General features: G+C 50.3%; 7 protein-coding genes across 7 annotated transcripts; 6 read left to right on the forward strand and 1 right to left on the reverse strand.

Annotated features, from left to right (window-relative positions):
• Positions 1–7,091: 7,091 nt before the first annotated feature.
• HOO65_050702 (uncharacterized protein) lies at positions 7,092–7,590 on the reverse strand (the record flags this gene model as incomplete). Its single annotated transcript, XM_071003550.1, has 2 exons — positions 7,092–7,228; positions 7,521–7,590. The coding sequence occupies 2 exons, from the start codon at positions 7,588–7,590 to the stop codon at positions 7,092–7,094; spliced, it is 207 nt and encodes a 68-aa protein (XP_070858761.1).
• A 2,286-nt stretch (positions 7,591–9,876) lies between these two features.
• HOO65_050703 (cAMP-independent regulatory protein pac2) lies at positions 9,877–10,770 on the forward strand (the record flags this gene model as incomplete). The annotated part of the gene is made up of 1 exon (XM_071000995.1): positions 9,877–10,770. The coding sequence occupies one exon, from the start codon at positions 9,877–9,879 to the stop codon at positions 10,768–10,770; it is 894 nt and encodes a 297-aa protein (XP_070858762.1).
• Positions 10,771–10,781: 11 nt separating this feature from the next.
• On the forward strand, positions 10,782–11,450 carry HOO65_050704 (cAMP-independent regulatory protein pac2; the record flags this gene model as incomplete). The annotated part of the gene is made up of 1 exon (XM_071000996.1): positions 10,782–11,450. One exon carries the CDS (start codon positions 10,782–10,784, stop codon positions 11,448–11,450), a length of 669 nt encoding a protein of 222 aa, XP_070858763.1.
• Positions 11,451–12,457: 1,007 nt separating this feature from the next.
• Positions 12,458–13,951, forward strand: HOO65_050705 (glutaryl-CoA dehydrogenase; the record flags this gene model as incomplete). The annotated part of the gene is made up of 2 exons (XM_071003354.1): positions 12,458–12,764; positions 12,894–13,951. The coding sequence occupies 2 exons, from the start codon at positions 12,458–12,460 to the stop codon at positions 13,949–13,951; spliced, it is 1,365 nt and encodes a 454-aa protein (XP_070858764.1).
• A 1,467-nt stretch (positions 13,952–15,418) lies between these two features.
• Positions 15,419–16,646, forward strand: HOO65_050706 (Ubiquitin-conjugating enzyme E2-16 kDa; the record flags this gene model as incomplete). Its single annotated transcript, XM_071003421.1, has 3 exons — positions 15,419–15,462; positions 16,030–16,162; positions 16,227–16,646. 3 exons carry the CDS (start codon positions 15,419–15,421, stop codon positions 16,644–16,646), a joined length of 597 nt encoding a protein of 198 aa, XP_070858765.1.
• Positions 16,647–18,234: 1,588 nt separating this feature from the next.
• On the forward strand, positions 18,235–19,938 carry HOO65_050707 (Superoxide-generating NADPH oxidase heavy chain subunit A; the record flags this gene model as incomplete). The annotated part of the gene is made up of 1 exon (XM_071000997.1): positions 18,235–19,938. One exon carries the CDS (start codon positions 18,235–18,237, stop codon positions 19,936–19,938), a length of 1,704 nt encoding a protein of 567 aa, XP_070858766.1.
• Positions 19,939–22,818: 2,880 nt separating this feature from the next.
• HOO65_050708 (uncharacterized protein) lies at positions 22,819–24,292 on the forward strand (the record flags this gene model as incomplete). The annotated part of the gene is made up of 2 exons (XM_071003359.1): positions 22,819–23,397; positions 23,498–24,292. The coding sequence occupies 2 exons, from the start codon at positions 22,819–22,821 to the stop codon at positions 24,290–24,292; spliced, it is 1,374 nt and encodes a 457-aa protein (XP_070858767.1).
• Positions 24,293–25,009: the final 717 nt, after the last annotated feature.

Below are 25,009 nucleotides of genomic sequence, written 5' to 3' on the forward strand. Positions count from 1 at the left end.
CTGGTCTCTACGAACAATCGCTATCTAGCTAAAAGAAAAAAATAAAAATAAAAATAAAAATAAAAATAAATAAAAAAAGACGCCATCGTGAGAGAAGGGGGGAAGGTGATTATAGGATATGACAGTGCCATCCATAGCACACCTCTCTTTTGCCCTCGCTATTGGCCAATCATCAATAAACCGGGGGGGGAAGAGGAAGGGAGGGGAGGGGAGGGGAGGGGAGGAGAGAACCTGTGCCGTGCTTGTTGGTCTGCTTGTGTGAAAGACAAAACATGGAAATGCCTCATCTTGTATCCAATACCTTATGCCATTAGTAGCAGCCGGTTAGGGTGGTGCGCTGATGTTGCTACATACGTACTACCTATGTGGGACATGTGTTATTCATACGTACACGTACGCACGCAACATGCTCAACACAACGCATTCGCATTTATCCCTTGGCTGACACTACAGATATACATACATTCGTACATGCATGCATGCAAGTCAACCTGTCGCTACTGCTACATGTTTTGCAACAACGACGGTTTTGTTGGGGGCTTGTGCCGCCCAGGTAGCCGAATGCCGCAAGTTCCCCTACGACTAGCTGCTACTAGCTATCCATGCATCTTCCTCCTAATCGCTTCGCACACGCACACGCATACGCATAACACCCGGAGGTGCAATCACGCCTGTATAGGCCTGGCGTTTACACCTGGGCTGTTGCTTGCCCTAGGGTGTCTATACCTGCCATCCCAAGCGGCCATGTAGATACAATACACTAGGACGTCCCATTTTCTGTCTTTGCCTGTCTGTCTGTCTTCATTTCAAGCAATCCTACCGAGGCAGTGCAAGCCAGGCTCAGGCAAGTTAATGTCTAGTGATCGTCATATCCCTAGGGAATGTTTGCTGTCCGCACTTGCCAGGTGGATTGGGCAGGCTCGGTGACCCAGGTGCAATCTGCGAATACCGCAGCCTACAAGCGCACTCGGCCCAAGCTGTGCTGCTGGTTGTCTTGGCGTGTGCAACCTTGTGATTTTGCAACCGACCAGCCATCCCCCCCCCCCCCCCCCCCATTTTGTTCTCCACATCCATCTTCTCTGTTCTTGCTGTCCTTTGTCATGTGTCTAAATAAAGCTCGTATGGCCCCTCTCCCAAAGCCGGAGGCCGATGTCTAGGTGGAGTTGAGTTAAAAGTGGCCCGTGAATAGATTTGGTAAAAAGAGGGTCGCCGTTAGCAATGCTTAGCTCCGGTTTATTTCCCCCTAGTATCCTGTGCTTCCTCACCTACGCCTGGAGTGAAAGAAAAGACAAGAAACAGGCGACGTAAGTGCAACGCAGTGCCCCCAGAGCACTGGCGAAAGGGTACGGAACCCGTTGTATGCCCGTCGCGGCCGTTTGCTCGGCGGAACGAAACAAGGTTGAGGGAAGGGGGGTGGGCAGGTGGAGGGACCAAGCAGAAAGCAGCCAAAAGAACATGACAATTAGAAAAGAAAAAATAATAAGCCTGTATGAGGTAAAGAGAGGGATAATGGGGCAGGCAGGCATGGAGTGAGGTTGAAGGAAAGGAGGGCGAACAAAGCCACGCCCCAATTAAAGAAACAAGCCCCCAGCTCCCCCAGGTCTTTTTGTTTTTTTTTTTTTTTTTTTTCTTTCTTTTCCCTACCTTCCCTTTTCTTTTTTCAAGCTTATTTGTTTCAAGCAAAAACCCGCTCTAGGTTACAGACCAAGTCAAACACCGTGTTTATTTTGGGTATCAGAAGAGAAAAAGAGCGGGCAAAATGGACCAAACAGGCGGCCGTTGGAGAGATCCAGTAGAGCAGAGCAGAGGAAGAAGAAAAAATAAGAGGCTTTGCCCTGCCCTTTGTCTTTGTCTTGTTCTTTTTTTTTTTCCCCTAATAGACCCGGTTGTTCCTTCCTTGGAAAGATTTGGGTGGTGGTTGGAGGTCTAGATTTGTCGAGATACGTAAGATGTAAGATGTCATTAATATAAACCCATGTCTTGTATAACCCTAAGATCTGACTCGCCTTTTTTTTTTTTTTTTTTTTTCTTTGGTGAGTTTGTCTGGTGCTTGTGATAAGCATTAAGATGCTTATCACGCAAGACAAGAAAAATATCTGACGTACCCAAAATTCCTATGAATCGAAAGGTGTCTTGTTGTCTTATTTCTTACACCTTAGGTTGTTATCACACCACCCATTCACCAGCGAACAGCACCAACACGCTCTTTAGGCTTGTCAGCCAGCTAGGTCAAATCGAGCCAAGCCAACAACATCAGCCACGCACGACCCAGTCCAGTCCATATGGCCTTACGTTTTTGTTCTTCCCCCCTCTCAGAGCGACTTTACACGCAAGCCAAAGACACAAATAAAGCCTCCAGACTAAGCAGGCCAGTGTGAGCAAGAACCAGCGTACCCCTCTTTTCTTCCATGTAAATTACTAAGCACACGCCTTGGGCCCTGCGCACGCCTCTGGAATAAACTTCTTTTTATTTCTATTTTTTCATTTGGGAGGTTTCGTTGATCGCCCGTCGCAGTTTCAGAGGAGTGGGAAAGGATCAAGACAAGCAAGAGCAGAAAAAAAAAGAGACAGCGAGAGGGAGAGGGAAAAAGAGAAGGGAGGAATGGCAAAGGAGGCGGAGGAAGAGGAAAAGAAAAAAAAAAAAAAGTAACATCGGTACTTCTTGAGGATTGCGTGGATATCTGGGGGCTGTAGCGAAAAGTCGCAATATAGCCAGCGAGAAAGGGTAAGAAGAAGGACAGAGCAGAAGGGCAAGAGCAGGAGAAATATCAGGTGCGTACCAACTAAAGCCTGAGACGTTCTCGGGTGCTTATTTCGGCCTTAGCTTGGTGCCTTGTCATTGTCTGTGTGTTTGGAATCCACAAGTGGGTGGCAAAAAGGTGCATAGCAGAATCAAGACGGGAAGTTGCCAGTTAAAAATAACAGAATCAATCGGCAGAGCAAGATGCAGCTCAAAGGAAGTGCATCCAGTTATTGCCCAGCGAGAAGCAGGGCGCTATTGGTCTGTAAGGATGCTTTATTGTGTGTGTGTGTGTGTGTGTGTGTGTGTGTGTGTGTGTGTGTGTGTGTGTGTGTGTGTTTTTTTTTTTTTTTACCCTCCGGTCGTTCCTTGCAAGACTAAAAGGCGAACAAAGTATAAAAAAGCCCCGGAATCAAGGGCGGACAAGTGAACAAAAACTGGGGCTGACATTGATTTAGAGTTGGGAAGCTGGAACTCGGGTTTTGGATTTTTGGGAAGCCCGGCTCGTTGGATGTTTGTAGGGGGAAGAGAAGGAAGGAGGGAGAAAGGACAAAGTGCAAGCACGCTGTGAGCTGTGGGCTGTGGGCTGTGGGCTATGGATGGAAGCGACGGGGACGGTTTGCTGAGCAATGATTGGCTGGGACCAGAACCGCCTGTGGCAGATGAAAGAAACAGATACACATGTATGTCATGGCTTACGTGGTGGGTAGGCAGGTAAGAAGGTAAGAAGGCAAGTAAATTAGTCTAGTTCAGCTCACCCAACAAACCCCTCACCCCGTCGCATTGACAAACGGCTTGTCTTTCGTCTGCAAGAAGAAGGCAAGCGGGCGGGCGGGCGGGCAGGCGGACTAGACAGCAAGAGAGTAAGACCAAAAATATGGAAAGGGCAACTAGCATGCAACCGGGTTTAAAGTCGCTGCCTAGATCGTGGCATTGCCAAGTTGCTAAGAAAGCATCCATTTAGCCCGCTATTCGTTCTTGGACAGAGCGAACAGGGGCTGTTGCTCTTTCTTTTCTTCTTCCTCTTTGACCCCATCTCACAAAGAGCCGGCAAAGGAAATGGAATAAGGGAGGGGAGCAGGAGCAGGAGCAGCAGAATGGAGGGTGAGAAACAAAGGCAATCACAAGTTCTTGTGCATACATGCATATGCATAGACTCACATGAGCAATGCGATGTAAAATGTATCAAATACGTGTATACGTACGTACATCCGTCACAAGGCCCAGACGGCTCAGACTGTGAGAAGTGTGTTGCAAGGCCAGAAGATTCGGTCATGTTATTAGCTTTTTTTTCTTTTTTTTTCTTCCTTTCTTTCTTCCTTCCTTCCTCCTCGCCCTCCCTGCGGGACAGGCTCTGAAAAAGGCACCATGTTCAGAAACAATAGTGCTTATGAAGCGGATCACTCTGTAGCTCCGTCCTCCGAAAGTCTCTTTTTCTGTCGCCTGGTTTTCTGCATGCTTGATTGCCAAGCATTATTTCTTGTGGTTCTTGGGAGGGGGGAGGGGGGAGAAAGAGGAATCAGAGTTATTTGTACGTCGAAGGAGACAAGAACCTATAACAAGAATAAGAGAAGGCGAGGCAGCGCAGAAAAAAAAGAGGGGGGGTGTGTCTTGGCGAGCAGGAAGCTTTTCCCTAAATCCGCCTGCTCATGTTCATAGGGCGCAAAAAAAAAAAAAAAAAAAGAAAGTGTCAAAAGAGACCTACAAGGTACAGGTTAGACAAGGGGAGCGTGGAGAAGCAAAAAGGAGCAAGGGGAAAGAAGGAGAGCGTGAGAAAAGGAAGCGCCTGATTGTATCGAACGAGCAGGTATAAGTAAGTACAAGTACAAGTACATGTACATATACATGTACAAGCACAGGCGAGAGCCAGCAGGCAGCAGGCAGCAGGCAGCGCAGCACCAGCACCAGCAAGCAGATAACATCGCATAATTACAGGTACACAGAAACGCAGTAGTGGAGAAATAAAATTATTAAGCTTGTTATCATAGAAAACACAGAAAGGGTGACTGCAGGCCTGCTTGCTGCTCCTTCCAGAACCGAATCGAACCATTGTTATGTACTGGTATGTGAAATGCAACAATGCAAGTCTACTGATTTACATGTATGCCTTAAGTGTGGTGTGGCCTATTATAGACCATAATGGTGGGCACACAAAACGAGGAATACGCATATACGCTTATATGCGAAACGCACCGTCTTCCATGTTGTCATTGCCGTTCTTTTTTTTCCTCCTCTCCCTGCTGTTCATCTGTTATTTCCCTTTTCATTTTTTTTTGGGTTCTTTGTCGGACGTTTCTATGCTCTTGGCTCTGTTGGAGGAAGGAAATCACTGCTCTTGTTTACTTCTCATTGCTTTCTGCATGCTGCGTGCGCTGCATAAAAGGAAGCAGAGAGAGAGAAGAGGGGGGAGTAGGAAAAGACAACAGCCGCGGTTTCCGGAGGCTTTCCAGCAGCCATCAGGGCAAGCTTGGCAGGAAACCAGGGCTGCTTGAGGCTACGCATTTGCAGCACTCGCAGCGTTCTTCGTGTAGACGTGAATGTGTGCGTGTTCTATTATTGTTATTATTAGTCTTCTTCTTCTTCTTCTTCTTCTTCTTCTCACATCACATCACAAAGGCACCGAGTAAATACAACCCCCCGCAGTCAGCGTTGATGCAAGCTCCTGCTCAGGCGGCGCTTCCACTATAATGCCCTGCATTTAGGTGCAATTGCAATTAAGTGCATGCCTCCAGACAAACAGCATGCTTTTTTTTTTTTTTTTTTTTTTTTTTTCTTTAGCAAGACCAGACGACAGCGGCTTAAAGTGGAGCAGGGGAAGGGAGCGGTTATTTCCAAGTGTTGTTTTGCTGAAGGAAGCTTCTTTCCTGTCTTTGCTATGCTATCAATCAACACAGCCCGAGAGACTTTTTATTCTTTTTCTTTGGGCCTATTTGCCTAGATAAGAAGCAGGCGGATGACGAAGAACAATGCGCATAGATAACGAGCGACAACTCGTCAAGAAGTTTGAAAAAGCGCAGCCCTTTGCGTTGATTAGTCTTTAGAACTCCGTAATTACGTACATCGAAAACGGCCATTCGCTGTGTCATGACGCATAGCCCGGTCTCATCAGAGAGAATGGAAGGGCAAGGAGAAGAACAGGAGCGGCCGGAGCTCTTAAATTCCATTCATTCCACCTCCGCTTCTTAAAACCCCGACGCTGCTGTCGTCCCGCTTCTGCTCAGGCATTTGGGTCACCGTAAGAACTATTGTACTTGCTTGCGTATTGGCCACCCCCAAATGTACGTATATTTTACTTGTCCATTATATTGGGTGCTGGGGTTTTTAGACAGAGGGGGTGGCTTTGTTGCACGTCTTTATCTCTGACTAGGGGCTCGGCAAAAAGAAGAGGCTCAAGACCACGGCCCTAAGCAGATCCCCAAAGATTTACCTTTTACCTTTTTATTGTTGCTTGTTTTTTCTCCTGCAAAACCCTAATTATGTTAGGCTTCTTTTTTTGTTGTGCAACCTGTCAAGTTTGGATGTTGCGTTGTGAAGAGAAAAAAAAAAAAAAAAAAAAAGAAGAAAGAAGCTTCTTTGTATTAATGTTTTGCCTCTTCTGTGGCTGACTTCTGTGGCTGACGCCCACTAGGCGGTAGGCAACAGCAAGTTTGTTGAGAATCAGAGACAGACAGCTACAAAATATTGTATTGGCGTGTGCATGGTATATGTACTTGCGGGCTATGCTGTACTCATGATGTTGAGGCGGCGCCCGGAAGGGCGGCACTTGGTGAACGGGTATGGCCTTTCACAGTCCCCCGTGCTTATCCTTTTTTTTCTTCTCTTCTTCTTGGAGATGGAGTCGATACGATGTGCAGTAAGCAGGCTGGCAAGATACCTTGGAGAAGCATTCAGTTTCGTCGTCCTGGGACTAAACCTTGAAAAAAAAAAAAAAATACAGTTCTTGCGGGTTGAACGACAACTACGTACTTCTTTTAGGGGGCAGTTTGGGCTCGTTTTGTTTTTTGGGGGGGGGGGGGGGGGTGATGTGGCTGTGGCTGTGAGTGTGTGGCTTTAGCAAGACGGGCTAGCTCAAGGTCAAAGGAAAATTAAAAAAATAAAAAAAATAAAAAAAATGAAAAGAAGAAGGCCGCGTAATGCGTCAGTGACTTTATGAAACCTGCGCAAGGACAAACAACAAAACAGCAGAAAAATAAAGGAATCAACCTGCTATCGGAGCGGAGGGTTTCCGATCGCCGATATGGATACAGACTAGAAATCAACGGAGCGTTTCATACTTGGAACGAGGTCGATTTAGAATTCCTGGGCTTCTGCAGATCTTTCTCGCGCCTTGAGCAGCGCGGGAGACGCAGAGTTACAACAAGAGACACCGCAGAAACAGGCGGAGAAAGGCGCCAGAGTCTTGTGCTGCGCTGCGTCGGAGCTGTGTCTTAGGGTTAGCATCAGCAAAAGCAGGAGCGAAACTAGGAGCAAGAGCAACCGTAAGAGCAACTGCAAGAGCCAGAGCAAGGTTATCCGGTGGCTCTATACTGAATCCTGAGCCCCCAAACTCCAACTTGTTAAAGCCCGCCGGCCTTCTGCTGCTGTAACATGCGAATCCTCATTAGCCAACAAAGCGGCCTAATCCATGCTACAAGCAGCGAAGAAGCTTAATTGGGGCGTGGACGACGGACAAGAAGCGGGCCAGGCCAGGCCAGGGAAGAAGGGAAGCAAACTTTGAGGCTAGAGTCTAGTTGAACAAGACGACAAATTTAAAACTTTACGACACTTACGAACCACTTACGACGTCGATACGACGGGCGGTGGAAGCGGACTGCGGCGGTGCGATATGGTGGTCGAGCAGCGAGGGCCATTTTCTTCCATTTGGTTACTGGTTTCTTTCTTTTTTTTTTATTTTGCTGCTCTTTGCCTGTCTGCCCGTGGCTCTCTTGGGCAGAGGAACTAGCTGGATGAGCTAAATTTGTCGTGCGTGCTCCAAGGAAGGGGCAGGTTGAACGAAAAAGACGAAGAAAAAGCATTGCAGGAGTGGGCAGAAGCGAAGAAAACACTGTACGAGAAGGACATAACAAATAGAAACCGAGAGAACAAAGAGGAGAAAAGGAGGCGAGCGTCAGATGGGTGGATGGGTAAGAAGGCTTTGTTGTTGTCGATGTTGTCGTCCTGGGGCAAAGCCAGCCAGCCAGCCAGCCAGTCAGTCAGTCAGTCAGTCAGTCAGTCAGCCAGTCAGTCACTTAGCGTCGCCCCGTCACCTGGTCTGCTACCCCCGTCCCTCCATTGTTAGCTGCTGTTTTGTCTCCTGCTTTGCCTCCCTCCAAGCCAAGCCCATGGCCGTATTGCTGACAGAGTTGGCTCTCTTGTTGAATGAACGCAAATGAACACGCACTTGCCTTCCAGAACAGGGCCTCCTTCTGCATTTTGATTTTAATTTTGGCCTTTATTGGCTGGTAGCTAGCTAGCTAGCTAGCTAGCGCAGCCCATCTCTTTATTGCCCTTGCCCTGCCTGCCCTTATCGCATTTTATCTAGCTTTTATGTAGCTTAAACTTGCTCACCCAACTGATCCCGACAAGGACATAAGCAAATATGAGATTCAAAGAAAGTAAGCTAAAGAACCGACGCTTACCTGGGCTGGCTGTTTTAGTGGTCGATTATATAGTCTGTGTTTCTTGACGAAGGCTCTATCTGGGCTCCACTTCTCGCATTCGATCACGCACGCCTCCTCGGGCCAGAAATACAGCAGGTTGAGTAGAAAGACCGATTGATTGCAAGTGCTCGTTGTGGAGGGTCGCAAACAACGCAGTTGCTATAATGGCCGTGGGTGTTCACGCCCCTCCCCCCCACAAGTCTTGCAACCTGCAAACGCACTCAAATAGCGCCCTTGCCCTGCCCAAGTGCTGTGCTGTGTTGTGCTGGTGCTATTTTGCACGCCCCTCCCTTGCACCGGGTCATTATCTTGATGTCTACTTGTTTTTTTTCTCGTTCTTTCCAGGATCCTTCCTTCCCCTAAGCTACTGGAAGAGCTTTGCTGATCCTCTTCAACTCCATATTATCAATAAAGTTTCTTATAGTTATTCCCTAGGCCAAGGTCATTTTTTTTTTAATTCATTTTTTCATTTTTTTCATTTTTATTCTTTCTTTTCTCGCTTTTGCCTTCTAAGCTAAGCTTCCTTCCCTTTATTTTCTTTTTTACTCCTTTACTGCATGCACGCCCCGCAATCTGTTCGGCCGCTTGTCTTGTCTCGTTATTGCGTGACTCTGAGAGCGTGAGCAAGAGCAGAAAGGCAACAGCCAACGCCAGCAAAGTCTGGCTGACAGTAAATTCCAAGTATTTCGTATTTCATTATTAATTATATTTATTATTTATTAGACCTTTCTTTTTTTTTTTTTTCTTTTTTTTCTTCTTCGCTTTTCCTTCTTCCTTGGTTCTTCCTTATAAGAGCACCGTCAACCGCATCTTCCATCCAGACTCAGAGATACAAGTCTCTCCCGATCTTCCATTCTCAAAATCACTTTCTTAATTCTTCATATTTTGCTTCTCTTTTCTTTCTCCCGCATTTGCATCTCTTTTTTTTTTTCTTTTTCGTTTCCAAGAAAAGCAAAGAACTCTCTTCTATTTGCCCCCCCCCCCCCTTTTTGAATTGTCGAGCAACTTCAAAATATCTCGACGAAAGCATCGCCCGTCGCCTTCTGCCGCTACCGAGAGCATTCGCAACACCAAGCCAGTCTACTGTCTATAGTCTTGCCTCGTCGATTCATTTCGTATTGCTGTTGACTGCCATTATAGCCGCCGTCTTCACTCGAACTCGCTGCTTTCCTCCAACGCAGCCGGCTAAGCTGTTTGGACAAGCTTCTACTATTTGTGGGACGTCTCCGGCTTTCAGCTTGTGACTGTCTGCTTTCGTCCAGACCCAGCCCGCACCACATATATATATATCTATATATATATATCTATATCCCTATATCCATGGGCCTTCTCCTCTCTCCGGCGTAATCACACATCACCCACATTCACAGTGCTTTACTCTACCTCTGGTTGCTATTGCATTGTCCGTTTGACAGCCGTCTTTCCCTATTCCATCCATATACGTGCGTATCACCAAAGCAAACTACATTTCCACATACACACTTCATGAGTGTGAACATGCCAAACCGAATGGAAACCTACTATGGCCTGGTCCGCACTCCCGCCGATGCCATCAAGCTCTTCGAGGCCTGTCGCGTCGGCATCCTGCCTCGTGTACAGCGTCGTCTCTCTGAAAAGGAGCGTCAAGCCATCCGCCCCGGCTCTGTCTTTGTCTGGGACGAGCGGGAAGCTGGCATGCGTCGCTGGACTGACGGAAAGTCTTGGAGTGCCAGCAGAGTATCTGGCAGCTTTTTGACCTACCGCGAAATGGAGGGCAAGAGAAGCAGCGGCTTCGGTGCTCCTCTGTCGGCCCCTAGACGCAATGCTGGTCGGACACCCGACTCTGGTCGCGGTAGCGACGAGGACCAGGACAACAATGAGCCCGAGGGATACCGCTACAAGCCTGACGGCCTGATGAAGCAGTCGTTCTCCATAACAGCCCAAAACGGCCAACATCTACACCTCATTTCTTACTACACCCGCCCCGGCAGCCACAACCTCATGATGCCCACCACAGACCCTTCTCTGCGTCAAATAGTGCCGCCCAAGGGCATGTACCCCGACACTACGTGGTGCGAGAGCGGCTCGCCTGCTGTCATGAACAAGGCTCCCATTGCTGTGCAGTCCTATATGCAGCATCTCCACGGCGGTCATGTTGCCCATGGCCGCCAAATGCCGCCTCACATGTCGCCCTACCAGTCTCAGCCACCCCAGTACCCCCCCAACATCCTTATGGCGCCTATCCGCCCTCGCCCGTCGCTACACCTCCGTACAACTCTGTCCCATACTCAGCAGCCCCCCCTTACTATTCCGCACCTCCACATGCTCCTCACATGGTGCCGCCGCCGCCTCACCATGGTGGCCCTCCACCATCTTCCTCTCGGCCACACATGCATGCTCAGCCTCCAATGAACGGCCACCACATGCCCCCCCAATCACAGTACCCCCCCACCTCGCCCCAGTACTCCAGCCACCCGCCGCCGTCAACGCCGGTATCTGCTACATCTCAGCACGGATCCAGCCTCTACCCCCAAGGCCCACCGCCCGTGCCGACGACTATGTCACCGTTCAAGTCTAGTGGCGAGCCTGTGCGTACTTCTTCCCACGAGTACTCCCCGCATATGTCACAAGCCCAGCCTCAGCCTCAGCATCATTCTCAGCACCCCCACCATGAGCCTGCTCCTATTGACCCCCGCATGCACAATGGCCCGGCACGCAACCCCCATGGTCCCCTTCCTCCGATTACCACTGTTGCAAACGGCAAGCCGCCTATGCAGGCTCCCGTGCTCACCGTGTCGCCTGTGTCTGGCAACGCTGTTCCCACCGGCGCCAATTCTGCCAGTGGCGCCCCGCCTAGTATCTCGGGATCGCCATCATACCGGTCGCTATCGCACTCTCCGCCCCGCAGTGCCAGCTCTGACAACAAGTCAAACCTCACGGCATTGCTTCATCATGATGACTCTCCAGTTCAGCAGCAACAGCAGCAGACCACTACTCTACCGTCTATCAAGACGAGCAGCATCGGACCCGCTTCAGGGGCTGAGCAAGATGCACGTGCTATCGGCCTGCTAAACAAGAAGTTCCGGGTTTAATGACATCCTGTCATTAATGCCTGGTTCTTTTTGGCCCTCTTTTCTTTCATATCATTATCACTTTTCTTCTTGGTCTTTTGTCTTGCAAAACCTTTTTGCATATATTTCTTTATTCTTTCATGATTGGGTGGCGTTATTTCTCCTGTTTGTTTTCATTTACTAGGGATTTGTCTTTTTTTTTTTCTTGTTCTGGGTTTGCTTTGTATGAACGCTGTTGTATACGTACACGTACGCTTGAGGAGAAGAGGGGATGAAGGGAGAAAAAAGACAAAGTCTGTTAAAAACTCCCCAAGTCCGTCGGTTTTTCTTTGGCGTCTTTTTTTATTGCTTTGTTGGAGAAGAGGGGGAGTGTGATACATGCATATTATACACGTTTGGTTCTTGGCTCGAGCCTATTTGAATAAAGTCAATACTTACCATCAGTCTTACACCTAATCTCACTCTAACTCTTCACCCTTATTCTGCACTAAATGCTTAGTGAGAAGACTCCAGTCTATGTCATAACCCACCTCATTGGTATCAGTCAGATGCATGTGAAGTGAGACCCTTTGATAGTTCAAAGAAGCATGCAAATAAAGGTAAAGTGACAATTCATGAAATCATGTGACTAGTCCTAATAAAGAACAGTTCCATGTCTGAAACAGGGTTAATATCACTGGTGTTTAGGGTTAAATCGGAAAAGGAGGGCACAATAAAGTTCTCCACTTTGGCTGGAGCTTTTAAGCCGAGAAGCCGGATCATGGGGTTTGGAATTACTTGTTGGAGGAAGATTTCGGAGAACAGCCAGTGGCTGCAAACTAGAACTTAAGTCGTTTGAGGCTGGGTTTGGAGAATCGCTCACTTTATCTTCCTTTCGTTTTCTTTGTTGTTGTTGTTGTTGTTGTTTTCGCTGTTCTAGCTCGGTCGCCTCAACTTGGATTGTTAATGATAGGTCTATAGGCAACGCACATACAAGACTGAGACACACTACTGACACATACTTGCATACTCATAGATACGCCCCGGAAATGCGCCCCACTGCTGTCCGCGCTCTCTGCATGCGCTTTGCAGGCCGTTCTCAGAGCCAGGCCCGCGTTCATCTCCCGCTCTCCCAGGCGGGTCTGCACCCAGACGCTAAGATAGCCGTTTCCGTACAATCAGCCGGGCCCTCACTGCTTGGTATCCAGAGCCGGGGCTTTGCGTCACAGGGCAGCGAGCCTGCCTACGACTGGGAGGATCCGCTACTGAGCAAGAGCTTGCTGACGGAGGATGAGGTGGCTATTTACGAGACAGCGGAAAAGTATGCACAGGAGAGGCTGCAACCGCGAGTTTTGCGTGAGTCTTGCCCTCTATTTCACTTGTGTTTCCTTTTTGTGAGGATGGCGTGATAACTGGCTGTTTTTGGCCTATGGGCTTGGTCTGACCTCATTTGCTTGCTACTCACTAACCCCCCCTAACCGATAGAGGCCTACCGTGATGAAAACTACGACCGCGAAATCCTCCGCGAAATGGGCAGCCTGGGATTCCTAGGGTCGACTATCGAGGGCTACGGCTGCGCTGGCGTAAGCACTGTAGCCAACGGGCTAATCACACGAGCTGTCGAACGCGTCGACAGCGGCTACCGCTCAGGAATGTCGGTGCAGTCGTCGTTGGTCATGGGTGGGATTAGCGAATGGGGTAGCTCTGAGCAGAAAGAGCGGTTCCTGCCGGCCATGGCTACAGGCGAGCTGGTAGGCTGCTTCGGTCTGACGGAGCCCAACCACGGCAGTGATCCGGGTAGCATGGAGGCTGTGGCGCGGCCGCATCCTACACAGAAGGATATGTTCCTCTTGTCCGGCTCAAAGACGTGGATCACTAACTCGCCCATTGCTGATGTGCTCATGGTGTGGGCCAAGCTACAGGACCCCGAGAGCAGCAGCAACGGCAAAATCCGCGGCTTCTTGGTCGAGCGCAAGGACTGTCCCGTTGGAACACTCGACACGCCCAAGATCGCAGACAAGACAGGTTTACGTGCCTCTATTACCGGCATGATCCACATGGACAACTGCCCCGTGCCGGCCGCCAACATGCTGCCAACCATCGAGGGCCTGCGGGGCCCTTTCGCCTGCCTCAACTCCGCGCGCTATGGCATTGCCCTGGGCGTTATGGGCGCGCTCGAGGATTGCATTGCACGTGCTCGTGCCTACGCGCTTGAACGCCGCCAGTTCAAGGGCAACCCGCTGGCTCGCTACCAGCTTGTGCAGAAGAAACTGGCCGATGCAGCTGCCGACGCAGCCTACGGGACACTGGCGGCGTTGCAGGTCGGGCGGCTCAAGGATGCTGGCCGTTCCACGCCCGAGATGATTAGCCTCATTAAACGACAGAACTGCGATGCAGCGCTGCGAGGCGCCCGCAGCCTGCAGGAGATCTTTGGCGGAAATGCTGTCAGTGATGAGTATCATGTCGGACGGCATGTGGCGAACCTGTTCGTCACGCAGACCTACGAGGGCCAGAGCGACATTCACGGTGAGTTGTGCCAATGACTAAGCGAACGCACCTTGTTGATCATGTGGCTAACTAGCTAATCCGGGGATGCTGAACAGGGCTTATTATTGGACGGGCTATGACTGGAATACAGGCGTTTGTCTGAGGAGGAAGGAAGTTGATTGGCCAGTCCGGCAGTCTAGTCAGACAGCCAGACAGACAGACAACATACAGGCAGATAACCTACAAGGCCAGCTCAGCTATTCGTACATACATGCATAGATATACCAGGAGACCCAATCAGAACGAAGAAGAAACACTTGCAGCAATTAGACCCAGGCTAAAGTCAGGCAACTTGCTGACAGGCCTTGAAACAAGACCGGCCAAGCTATGCAGACCCAGAAAGAAGGACAAGGCCAGAGAAACCAACGGGCTGCCACAAAAACAGGAAAAAAAGAAACCCCCCCCCCCTGGGCGAAACAAACAGTCCATCCCATGCAGCTTTTCTTTCTCATGTTGCTGCAGGCTGCTTTTGCCATCTTGTTTGCTGTCTGGCGCTTTGCTGCTGAGCTAAGCAAGCTGAAGCCAAAGGCCATAGAGGCAATAGCACGGTGTTAACAGTCAATCAGGCGCCACAGTGAAACAGTGCACGTAGTAAGACTGTGTGGAGACTGCGAAGGAGAGGGGATCAGCCTCTGTTCGCTCTTCAGGGGCTGCCGTTGAGTCAGGTAAAACTGGTGGCGGGTCTTTTTACGTTCTTGGAAGACTATTTGTTAGTGTACAGTGCACTGCGCACCATGTACAGTGCGCAGGATGAGAGCATCGCTTTATCCTGCCGTCGTCATTTATCTTGGGACGCGGAAATAGACTAGATTGCAGCGCTGTTAGAGTTTGGTGGAGCCAGAGGGGAAAGGCTCTACAGCCAGAGGGGCCAGAGGGGTGCACCCTCCCCCCCCCAAACTGCCTTCGCTCTGCACTGGGGGCTTGCTGCTTGACGATACCTTTTCTTCCTTTCCTGCTTCCTTTCTCCTCCTCCTCCTTTTTCTTTCCTTCTTTCTTCTATCAATTTCCATCGTCAGTTTATCGTCTCTTCTTTGCCCGTAGTGCAGAGAAAAACTCCTCTTTCAAGTGTACGTCCCTCTTTCCGCCTTCCTCCGTCAGCCTTGTCCCAAGATTTTCCGCTCTTTCCTTTCTCTGTCTGGCTTTTCGGGCTGGATTCTATCGTGTTCTATTCCATTCCATCACCTCTTTGTGGCTGTCTGTCTGCCTTGCCCTTCCCTGCCTTCTTCCGGCGTCCAGGTATAGCAGCCCACCAACAAGGACAACACTGGACCACCAGCACAGTTGGCTGTTTGTTCCACATTCTTCATTCTCTGTCTTGCTCTTGTCTCCTTTCTTCCCATTGATAACCTACTGACCGAAAGTTATATCTATTCTTGCTTCCGCTATAGCCTCGACTCCAGCAACTGCTACATTATCACCACCTACGCCAGCACCAAGCCCATCACCACATTCCTACATTCACAATGGCCCTGAAGCGTATTAACAAGGAACTCGCCGACCTCGGCCGGTAAGCAAGCAACCAACCAACCAACCTGACAGCCCTTGATTTGATGTTCTGGCTTGCGTCTGTCTGTGTCTTTCGCCCCCTCCCCCAAATCCCCCGTCTCCGTTCTCGTACCGCACCGAACGACAAGCCAACCACCAGTACAATAACGCCCTACTGGCCACATGCAATGCGTCATGTTTCAGCCAGCCGTTTTTTTCCTTGTTGCTGTCTGCCGCGGCTGGGCCAGGCTGATGTCAGAAAAAACTTGGGCTCCTGGATTCGATGTGGGGTTGCTTGGCTGCTTGATGCGGGGCGGGGCTGAACCTCAGCCTTAGTTTGGCCGTGTCTGCCAGCCAGCAGCCGGACCACCCACCGAGATATGGCGGCCTATAGAGCTCCTCATATTGAACCATGGTTGTGGCTAGCGACTTTCTCAAAAACGAGTTTATGCCAATATTCCCCATGTTCCTCCTGTGCGGGACGAGCACGACACACGAGACAAGGATCACAACCACCCCCCCCCCCCCAAAGGACAAATAAAACAGCCTGGCTAACACATGTGCCCCCGATAGCGACCCGCCCTCGCAGTGCTCAGCCGGCCCGGCTGGCGATGACTTGGTATGTCACATGCGGCCTTGCTTTCCCCGCGTCGCTACGGTTTGCTAACAAGCGATTATTTGGTGATGTACAGTTCCACTGGCAGGCGACTATCATGGGTCCGGTAAGCTTTTTGTTCTCTTCTCATCTTGTCTCTGCACACATGCTGACATTTCCTATTTCAAAAGACCGACTCACCGTACGCCGACGGCGTTTTCTTCCTGGACATCCACTTCCCCACAGACTATCCGTTCAAGCCGCCAAAGGTTTCCTTCTCCACCAAAATCTACCATCCCAACATCAACTCAAGCGGCAGCATCTGCTTGGATATTCTGCGTGACCAGTGGAGTCCTGCGCTGACCATCTCCAAGGGTGCGTTTTATCCATGCACTGAGGGTCTCTGGATTCTATCCGGCGGACCAGCCTCACGTCCCTGCTCACCACATGCTGACCATATCCTATGTGTAGTCCTTCTGTCTATCTGCTCTATGCTGACGGACCCCAACCCCGACGACCCGCTTGTGCCCGAAATTGCGCACTTGTACAAGACCGACCGTGCGCGGTACGAAGCCAATGCCCGCGAGCGGACAAGAAAGTATGCCATCTGAGTTTGGGGGAGCGGGGAAGGAGACATGGGGAGAGTGTGGACGAGGCAAGACCCGGCGTCTACTACTTGTCTCGTGCTGGCTTTTGCCCCGTTGTCCGCTCCTCTTGGAAAGCGGGGCGGTGGAGAAGAACGGACCGATGCATGGAGACAAGCTCTCTGAGAGGGCAGACGGGGGAGGAAGGGGCAGGCTAGTTGTTGAAACGCTCAAGCATCATTCCTTTTTTTTTCTTCTTTTTTTTTCCCCCTCGATGATCTCGCTGTGAGTGCATGTGTTTGTGAACGTGTGTTTATGTCTACGTCTACGTCTGCATCCACGTATGCTGTTGTGTTATACCGATCTCACCGTTGGAGGGTCCGTGCTCGATATTGATAAGGGGGGGGGGATGGGAGACAGAAACGAACAAAAAAGAGGCACAAGCGAAGTGCGAGTTGCAACAAAATGGGCCGATCAGGTAGAAACGTGCGTGAGAGAGAAGCTGGAAGAGAAGACAGAGAACGAAGGCTGTCCTGCGTTTGGTGGTGTGTGTGATGTGCAGGAGATTGTGTTTTGGATGGGGGGGGGGGGCCATAGTTTGTATTTGCAGTTCATGGGATTTGGGCTGTTTCGATTCTGACGCAGGGGAAGAGGGGGGAGGATAGGCCAGGGCAGAGCGAGACAGAAACAAAGCAGACAGAGAAGCCAAGAATCACGGACACGGGGACATTAAAGAACTGACAAGAGACGCAGCAAGGTGCAGGGCTTGGCTGGGCTTGTTAGTGGGCCGAGTGCTGGTGATGAAAGGGCTGACTTGACGTGACGGGACGGGCGGACCGGGGGAAGGCTTCGTTTTCGGCTCTTGGGTCCTTCTTTGGGCGCTATATTGGCATAGTTATTTTGTTTCGTGTTCGCCTGGTAGGCTTGCTAGTTTCGCTTGCCGCTCTTTTTTGATGGGCTGTTGTTTCATTTGTAATTGGATATTGGCAGTATTTCTTCTCTGGCTTTCCGCTTCTTTATCTTCTGCCCCCCCGGTGTCTCTTCCCTCTTGGATTGTGCTTCTTCTTGCTGGTCGGTTGGTTGGTGCTCTGTCAGGCTTGTCAAAAAGGGGAATTTTTTTATTCTTTATTTTATTTTATTATATTTTATTCGCTTAAAGAAATCTCGCGATAATATTTTTCTTCCTCTTCTTTCTTCTTCCTTCTCCTTTTTTTTCGCTTCTCTCTTCACATCTTTCTTTTTTTTTATTCTTCTTTTTTTTTTTTTTACCCTTTCCTCCCCCTCCTCTTCTCCACAGCGTAATAGTTTTTTAGTTTCTTTTTCTCACTTCTGCCCTTTTTTGTGCCTGCGCTCTTTTCAGTTAGACTTCGCTTCTTTGTACACAGTTTTCCTTGTTCCTTCTTTTGTATACCCGTATCCTATCGTTCACGCCCGTCGTTCCCAGCTTCACGCCTCAGCAAGCCTTCCCGGCTGTTTGCATCTGGATGCATTCTTTGCCACATCGCCTTCCCATCGCTCGATAAGTACTTGTTCAGCCGGCTCTGAATAGTAACAAAGCGAATACTACCAACTCAAAACTCTCCATATCTACCCTTCTCTCCGGCCTCCCTCCGCCATGGATTCCTTCTACGAGAAGCCCATGGAGCGGTCCCGTGGCACGCCGCTCACACGCATGCTGCTCTCGGGTGAAATGACGCAAGAGCGCCAGTCCGAGCTGACTTCCAAAGAGCGCTTTGACCGCTGGATGATCAACGAGGGCTATCGTCGCTTCTTCGTCTTCGTCTTTGCCGTTCTCCAGGTCCTCGTCTTCAGCTTCGCCGCCGTCAACTTCTCGCGCAAAGAGAACCTCGTCACCGCCCGCAATACCTTTGGCTTTACGTTTGTTATTGCCCGCTCGGCTGCCCTCGTGCTGCACGTCAATATCGCCCTAATTCTCTTCCCCGTTTGCCGAACCCTTATCTCGCTAGCCCGCCAGACCCCGCTCAACGGCATCATCCAGTTCGATAAAAACATTACTTTCCACATTGTCACCGCCTGGTCGATTGTTTTCTGGTCTTGGGTGCATACCGTGGCCCACTGGAACAACTTTGCCCAAATCTCAGCCAAGAACAACCTTGGGTTCTATGGCTTCCTTGTTGCTAATCTGGTCTCGGGCCCCGGCTGGACTGGGTACGTTATGCTGGTCGCCCTCATGGGCATGGTCATGACGTCGATGGAAAAGCCGCGGCGTGCCAACTACGAGCGCTTCTGGTACACCCACCACATGTTTATTGTCTTCTTCTTCTTCTGGTCCATTCACGGTGCTTTCTGCATGATCCAGCCCGACTTCGCGCCCTTTTGCAGCTCTGTTGGCCCCTCGGCTATTGGTGTGTTCTGGCAGTACTGGATGTACGGCGGCTTTGCCTATCTCGCCGAGCGCATTGCACGCGAAGTGCGTGGCCGCCACCGCACCGTCATCTCCAAAGTGGTGCAGCACCCCAGTAATGTCTGCGAGATCCAGATCAAGAAGGCCAACACCAAGACGCGTGCCGGCCAGTACATTTTCCTCTGCTGCCCAGCAGTTTCGCTATGGCAATACCATCCTTTCACGCTCACATCGGCGCCTGAAGAGGACTACATCTCGATCCACATGCGCATTGTCGGTGATTTCACGCGGGAGCTGGCCACTGTGCTGGGCTGTGACTTGGGTGGCAAGGATAAGGTCAAGGGAAGCAATGTGGTTGGCACCGGTGCCGACGGCATCGACCCAGCCCTTCGGCGTGTGCTTCCACGAGTCTACGTGGATGGGCCTTTTGGCTCGGCTTCGGAGGATGTGTTCAAGTACGAAATCTCCATGCTGGTGGGTGCCGGTATCGGTGTGACGCCATTTGCCTCGATCCTCAAGTCTATCTGGTACCGCATGAACTACCCCAAAGAGCGCACGCGGCTCAGCAAGGTGTACTTTTTCTGGATTTGCCGCGACTTTGGCTCGTTCGAGTGGTTCCGCTCGCTGCTGTTGGCCATTGAGGCGCAGGACGTCGACCAGCGCATTGAGATCCACACGTATCTCACGGCACGTATCAAGGCGGACGATGCGGTCAACATCATGATCAATGATGCTAATGCCGAGAAGGATGCCATCACGGGCCTGCGCTCACCAACCAACTTTGGCCGGCCCAACTGGGACATGATCTTCCGTGGTGTGCGCAAGCTGCATACTCCAGCCGAGTGCGGTGTGTTTTTCTGCGGGCCCAAGGGCCTGGGCAGTGCACTGCATATTTTCTGTAATAAATACAGCGACCCGGGCTTTTCGTTTGTGTGGGGGAAAGAGAACTTTTAAATGGGGGTTGGGGGGGGATCTACCATGCATTTCTGTATATATTGACGATATTGTTTTCCTTCTTTTGCAAAGCAAGTTGTAAATCCGATGCGATGCCTATGGTGCACGTGACTTGTGGAACATGTGGGTTTTTGAGGGATGGTTTCAGCTAGGGTTTATAATAGCATAAAGACAAAAAAGGGCAGTGCATGCACAACAGCACGTGATCCTTCTTTTTTCTTTCGGAATTAATAAAAGAAGGAGAAGCGTCGGGTTTGGACGGAGTCCGCATTACCAGGGTATGGGGGACAAGAGAGAGAGAGAGAGAGAGAGGGGAACAAGGGCAGGGAACTTTGGAATCTCAAGAATGTCGTGTTGGAGGCAGAGGTGATGTTATGCTCGATGGAATGGAGGCAAAGAAAAGCGAGGGCGGGCGGGCAATGGAGGGGGAGGCAACTCGTGGTGTTGTTATCCTGTTTTTCCTCTTGGGTTACTTTGCCTAGGGTCGCTTGAGAAGTCTCGCCATTGTCAGCATAGCAGCCCGCTTCCGTCTATCTATCCAGCGCTTTAACCGAGCACGAGCTCGGACCAGAGCGAGGCTTGGAACAAGATACACAGCACAACACACGCATAGTCAAAATAGATGTCTATTAACTGGCTCGTGACTTACTTTGTTTCTACTGCGCTAGCGCTAGCGATAAATATAGAAATGAGACAGGGGCATGAACAGGGTAGGAAGAGGTGAGGATTTACATATGCTGGAAAGGTGGAGGGTGCGCTGTTGTCATTGTTGTTGTTGTTGTCCAGCCTGCATGCATGCATGGAATAAACAAGATGAGCAGAAAAGTCCACGAAAGACAGACGTGAGGGTAGGTGTGCAGCAAGAAGAGAGAGGAAGAAAGGAGAGACAATAGAGGCAAGACATTTTCAGAGACGCATCAGAGACAAAGAGCTGCCTTGCTGTCAAAAGCTTAAGCTCTCTGCAGGCTTCCGTCACGTTGGGCCAGGCGAAGCCAAGCCAAGCCAGGCTGGGGGGAGGCAAAAGTACTTGCGTCAAGAATGTACATGTTGTATGGTACATATATAGAGCACAGCGCATACATACTTTGATACAGGAGGCAACCGTGGTCTGGTGCTTGCTTATACTATACCTCTCGTACTCCTGGTCTCCTGGTGCTTCTTGTGCTCTCCTGTCTCCAGATGAGACCACCATCGCACCCCATTTATGTGCCTGCCCGTCCGCCAAACCCAGACATCAAAAACAGGACAGCTGAACGGCTGAGTAGTCAGCAGGAGCAGAAAAAGAAAGCTCTTCCGGACAACCCATCGGCTCAGGTCGTAGACCAAGGGGCCGTGCGCTGTCACCAGCAAAGCAAGGCCTCAACACAAGAACAACCAAGAGCCGGAGCCAAAGCCAAAGTCACAGCAAAGCTAGAGAACAATAAGGGAAGATCCGGGCTCGACAGCGAGCCTGGATACTCGCAATTTACCACACTGGAGCCCAAAGGCTAGCTAGTCACAAAAGCCTAAAGGCTAAAGCTTGAAGCCTAAAGCCCGGACGCCAAAAGCCTAAGAAAGCCTGCCCCGTATTCCCATTCCTAGGCCTCAGTTCCTGTAGCCATCCCTGTAGCGTGAACAGCCATCCCCTGCAAACCCCTATAGCCCCTGTAGTTTAGAGGGTAAGCACGACACGGCGAGAGAGAAAGGCCTTTCTACCATTTCTCTTCCAGGCAGACGGTCTTTCCTGCTTCTGTAATTACCGTCTGTTTTCTTGGCCTATCGCATCAGCCGCTGCTTCTTGAGCCTTCCTGTTTCGTTTTTGTTCTTCCATTCTCCCTTCCTTCCCTTTTCTTTTTTCTTTTTTTTTCATTTCTTCCTTTCTCTCCTTCTTTCCCTTTTCCTCTCTTTCCCTCCCCTTCCGCATCTCCTACTGCATTTTTTCTTCTTCTTTCTTCTTCAAACCCTTCGATCGCTCTGAACGGCATAGCTCGCCCCAAAGTTCGATACAGTCGCTCGTTTGACCCTTTTCCTTTCTTCATAACCAGCCATTTTAATTCTTCTTTTTTTTTCCTATACTTCTTTCCCGTCGCCTTTTGTCACACTACAACTACCAAAAAAAACTTTTCCACTCGCTTTTACCTATTTTCAACACTCGCTCCTACCCTTGATCTCCATTTCTCCTGCTCCCTCCTTCTTGCTCCTAACCCAGCCCCCCTGTCAACTCAATAACGGCAAGCGCGGCGCTGCTCCCTCTTCGTCTCCAGACCAACCAGGCCTAGACGAAGCAAGTTGAAGCATTGCATAGTAAAGCACAGGTAGGCAATAAGCGACGGAGTGCAAGAATAAAGCTAAAGTGCCAAAAAAGCTCGGTTCACTTAACCCAGCCCAACTTTTCTTTTGTGCTCGTCTTTTTTTCTTCTTGCCTAGGCAGTTGCATTTTCTCGTGAAAGGCACTTGCCATCCCGCAGGTCTATACGATACGCAAGCCATTCCTCGCTTCCTTCTTTTTCAACTTCCTTCCTCTCTTGTCCTTAGGGTGCCATTTGCAGCAACAACGGCTTTCTTGCCTGATTTCTGCAAGCCCTTTTTTCCAATTGGCGGCCTTCCGCTTATTAATCATCATCCATCAATTGCCACCTCCCTCGTGTTTTCAACGATAACATTGATCGGCGGGTTTTTTAATTCTTTTTTATTCAAATAAAAGAAATCCATCCGTAAGAGCGCCATCGACAGCCTCTCTTTCTTGTTCTTGCTCCCCCCCCCCCCCCCCTTCCTTAGTATTTATTATACTCCCTCCTTCTATCATCGCCCCCAACACCCATCGCCAATTCCTGTGTGTGTCTCCTCCGCCATCCCATCCTCGCCATGCGTTGGTGCCGTTCTTTATTGGCAGGCCTCGCCATGGCCTCGGTCTCTATGGCCGGTCCCTTTTCTAAGCGTCAGCTGTCTTCAGGGGATGTCGTCAGCGTAATAAGCAGTGTCCTCCCCGATTCCTCGACCGCCAACTCGGGCTCAACTTCCACTCCTGCCCAAGAATCCACGTCCCAGGCTGTTGTCTCCACATCTTCGGCTGTCGAAGAAGACGTCACCGTAACCGTCACCAGTGGCTCCGGCGCTACTTCTACTGTTACTGCTGGCACGACCCAGACCGTTACTGTCACTGTGGTAGCGACGGTTACCCATGTTTCGACTGTTTTCGCTACGTCCACTGTTACTGAGGACAATGTAGCTACAGCGACCTTGACTGTGTACACTACCGTGACGTCGGCCAGCAATGCCAAACGTGCTCCCATGCCCGTCTACAATGACTTGCTTCTTCCTCGCGAGACCGGAGCGCTGTCAGAACCAGTCCCTCGTGCTATGGCTGCGCCTCGCGATGTTGTGTTGGTCAAGAGAGCTACAGTTACAGTAACTGTCACTGCCGATGGAAATGTAGTCACAGTTGTGCCTACGTCGACTGTTACATCTCGCCGCACAACGGTAAGTGGCCCTACAATATCAGATCTTTCGAAAAGACGTTCAAAATCAAGCCCCCTTCAAGCCTTTATCCGCGCTAACACCCCTATCTTTTTAACTATAGACCATCTCCTCGACTACCGAGTCGACTATCACCACTACAACCTTCCTTAATGCCGAGACCACCGTTACTGTCACGTCGACCATCACCCAGATCGTGGCCTCTATCACCAACTCGGACGGCGAGGAGACTATTGCACCCACAGCCACCGACTCGACTTCCAGCTCCGGCACATCAAGCTCCTCCTCCTCCTCCAGCTCAAGCGGCTCGTCTGGCCTGTCCAGTGGCGCAAAGGCTGGTATTGGTATTGGTGCCGGTATTGGTGGTGCCATTATCCTGCTTTTGGGTATTTGGTACATTATGAAGCGTCGCCGCGATCGTCCTGTTGTCTCCCGCGACGAGATCAACGGCGGCATGTCCGAGGTTCCCATGGGCCAGAGCAGCCACGGAGCCGACACCTTTACGCACAACTTCCCCAGCCCGCAGTCTGCCAGTGCTGCTGCCGCCCTGGGAATCAACCGCCCCGATTCTTCGTCACCGCCTTTACACAAGAACCACTACGCACCCTCACCCGCTAGCTCGCCGGCTAATGCCGGTCACATGGGCAAGTCACCGACTGCCGGATCACCTCCCGGAACCGCTTTCAACCACACCATGCCCGGGTCACCACATGCTGCCACGCCGCCGGCAGCCGGATATGCTGAGATGGGTGCCGACGAGCGTGTGGAAATTGGTGAGGGTGCGCCGAGAGTGCATCACCCTAACGCGGCCGAGATTGACTCACGGCCGTTGGATATGACGCACCAATCAGGCCCTGTGCCAGAGGTTTATGAGATGCCCGCAGTGACGTACAAATGAGTGCCGAGACTTGAAGATTTCTAGTGTGTGCAAGGCGTGATTCGAACCATTCGAACCACTTGCCGCTTAGTAAACGCAGTCTTGAGGCCCTGTTTTACTCTTGAGTTCTCTCTCTGCCCAAATAGACTTTTTTTTTTTCCTTTTTTCCCTTTCTTTTCTTCTACTTTTTTTTCTGACTTTGTCCTTGTTTTGTTTTTTACTCGCAAACGGAAACGGAGATAAAAGCCCGGTCTGACCAGACTACATATACCAGACTGAAGTAGGGTCGAGTTCAGTCAGTGTCTGAGCTAGTTTGTGAGTTGCAGTGTAGGAGAATTGGTGTTTGGATTAGAGCTTACGCGGCCTAGTGGAGAGCAAAGGCTTGGTATTTGTTGCTTGGCATGCAGGCGGTGCATATCATATAGTGCATATAATGCATATAATGCAGATTTTCTTTTTGGCTCTTGTATCTATCTACTTGCCTAAGCTTTTTATTTTACGTTACTTGTCTTTGCTGTGCTTGTTCTTGGTTGAGAGTCTGCAAGGAACAGACAGAATCCGGGTTTCTCAAAGCATAGAGTGTTCTGACTGCCATGCCATGTCATGTCTTGTAAGACTAACGCAGTGTGGCTGTGGCACTTGTAGACCGGCTAAATGGCACCTTAAAGGAGATAGACTCCAACTGTGCCCGCATGAGAGCATCTCCCGGCTTGCTAAATCCCATCCACCGTCGCTATT

Source organism: Ceratocystis lukuohia (assembly GCF_044167205.1).
Source record: "Ceratocystis lukuohia strain C4212 chromosome Unknown Supercontig5_pilon, whole genome shotgun sequence".
Classification (NCBI taxonomy): domain Eukaryota; kingdom Fungi; phylum Ascomycota; class Sordariomycetes; order Microascales; family Ceratocystidaceae; genus Ceratocystis; species Ceratocystis lukuohia.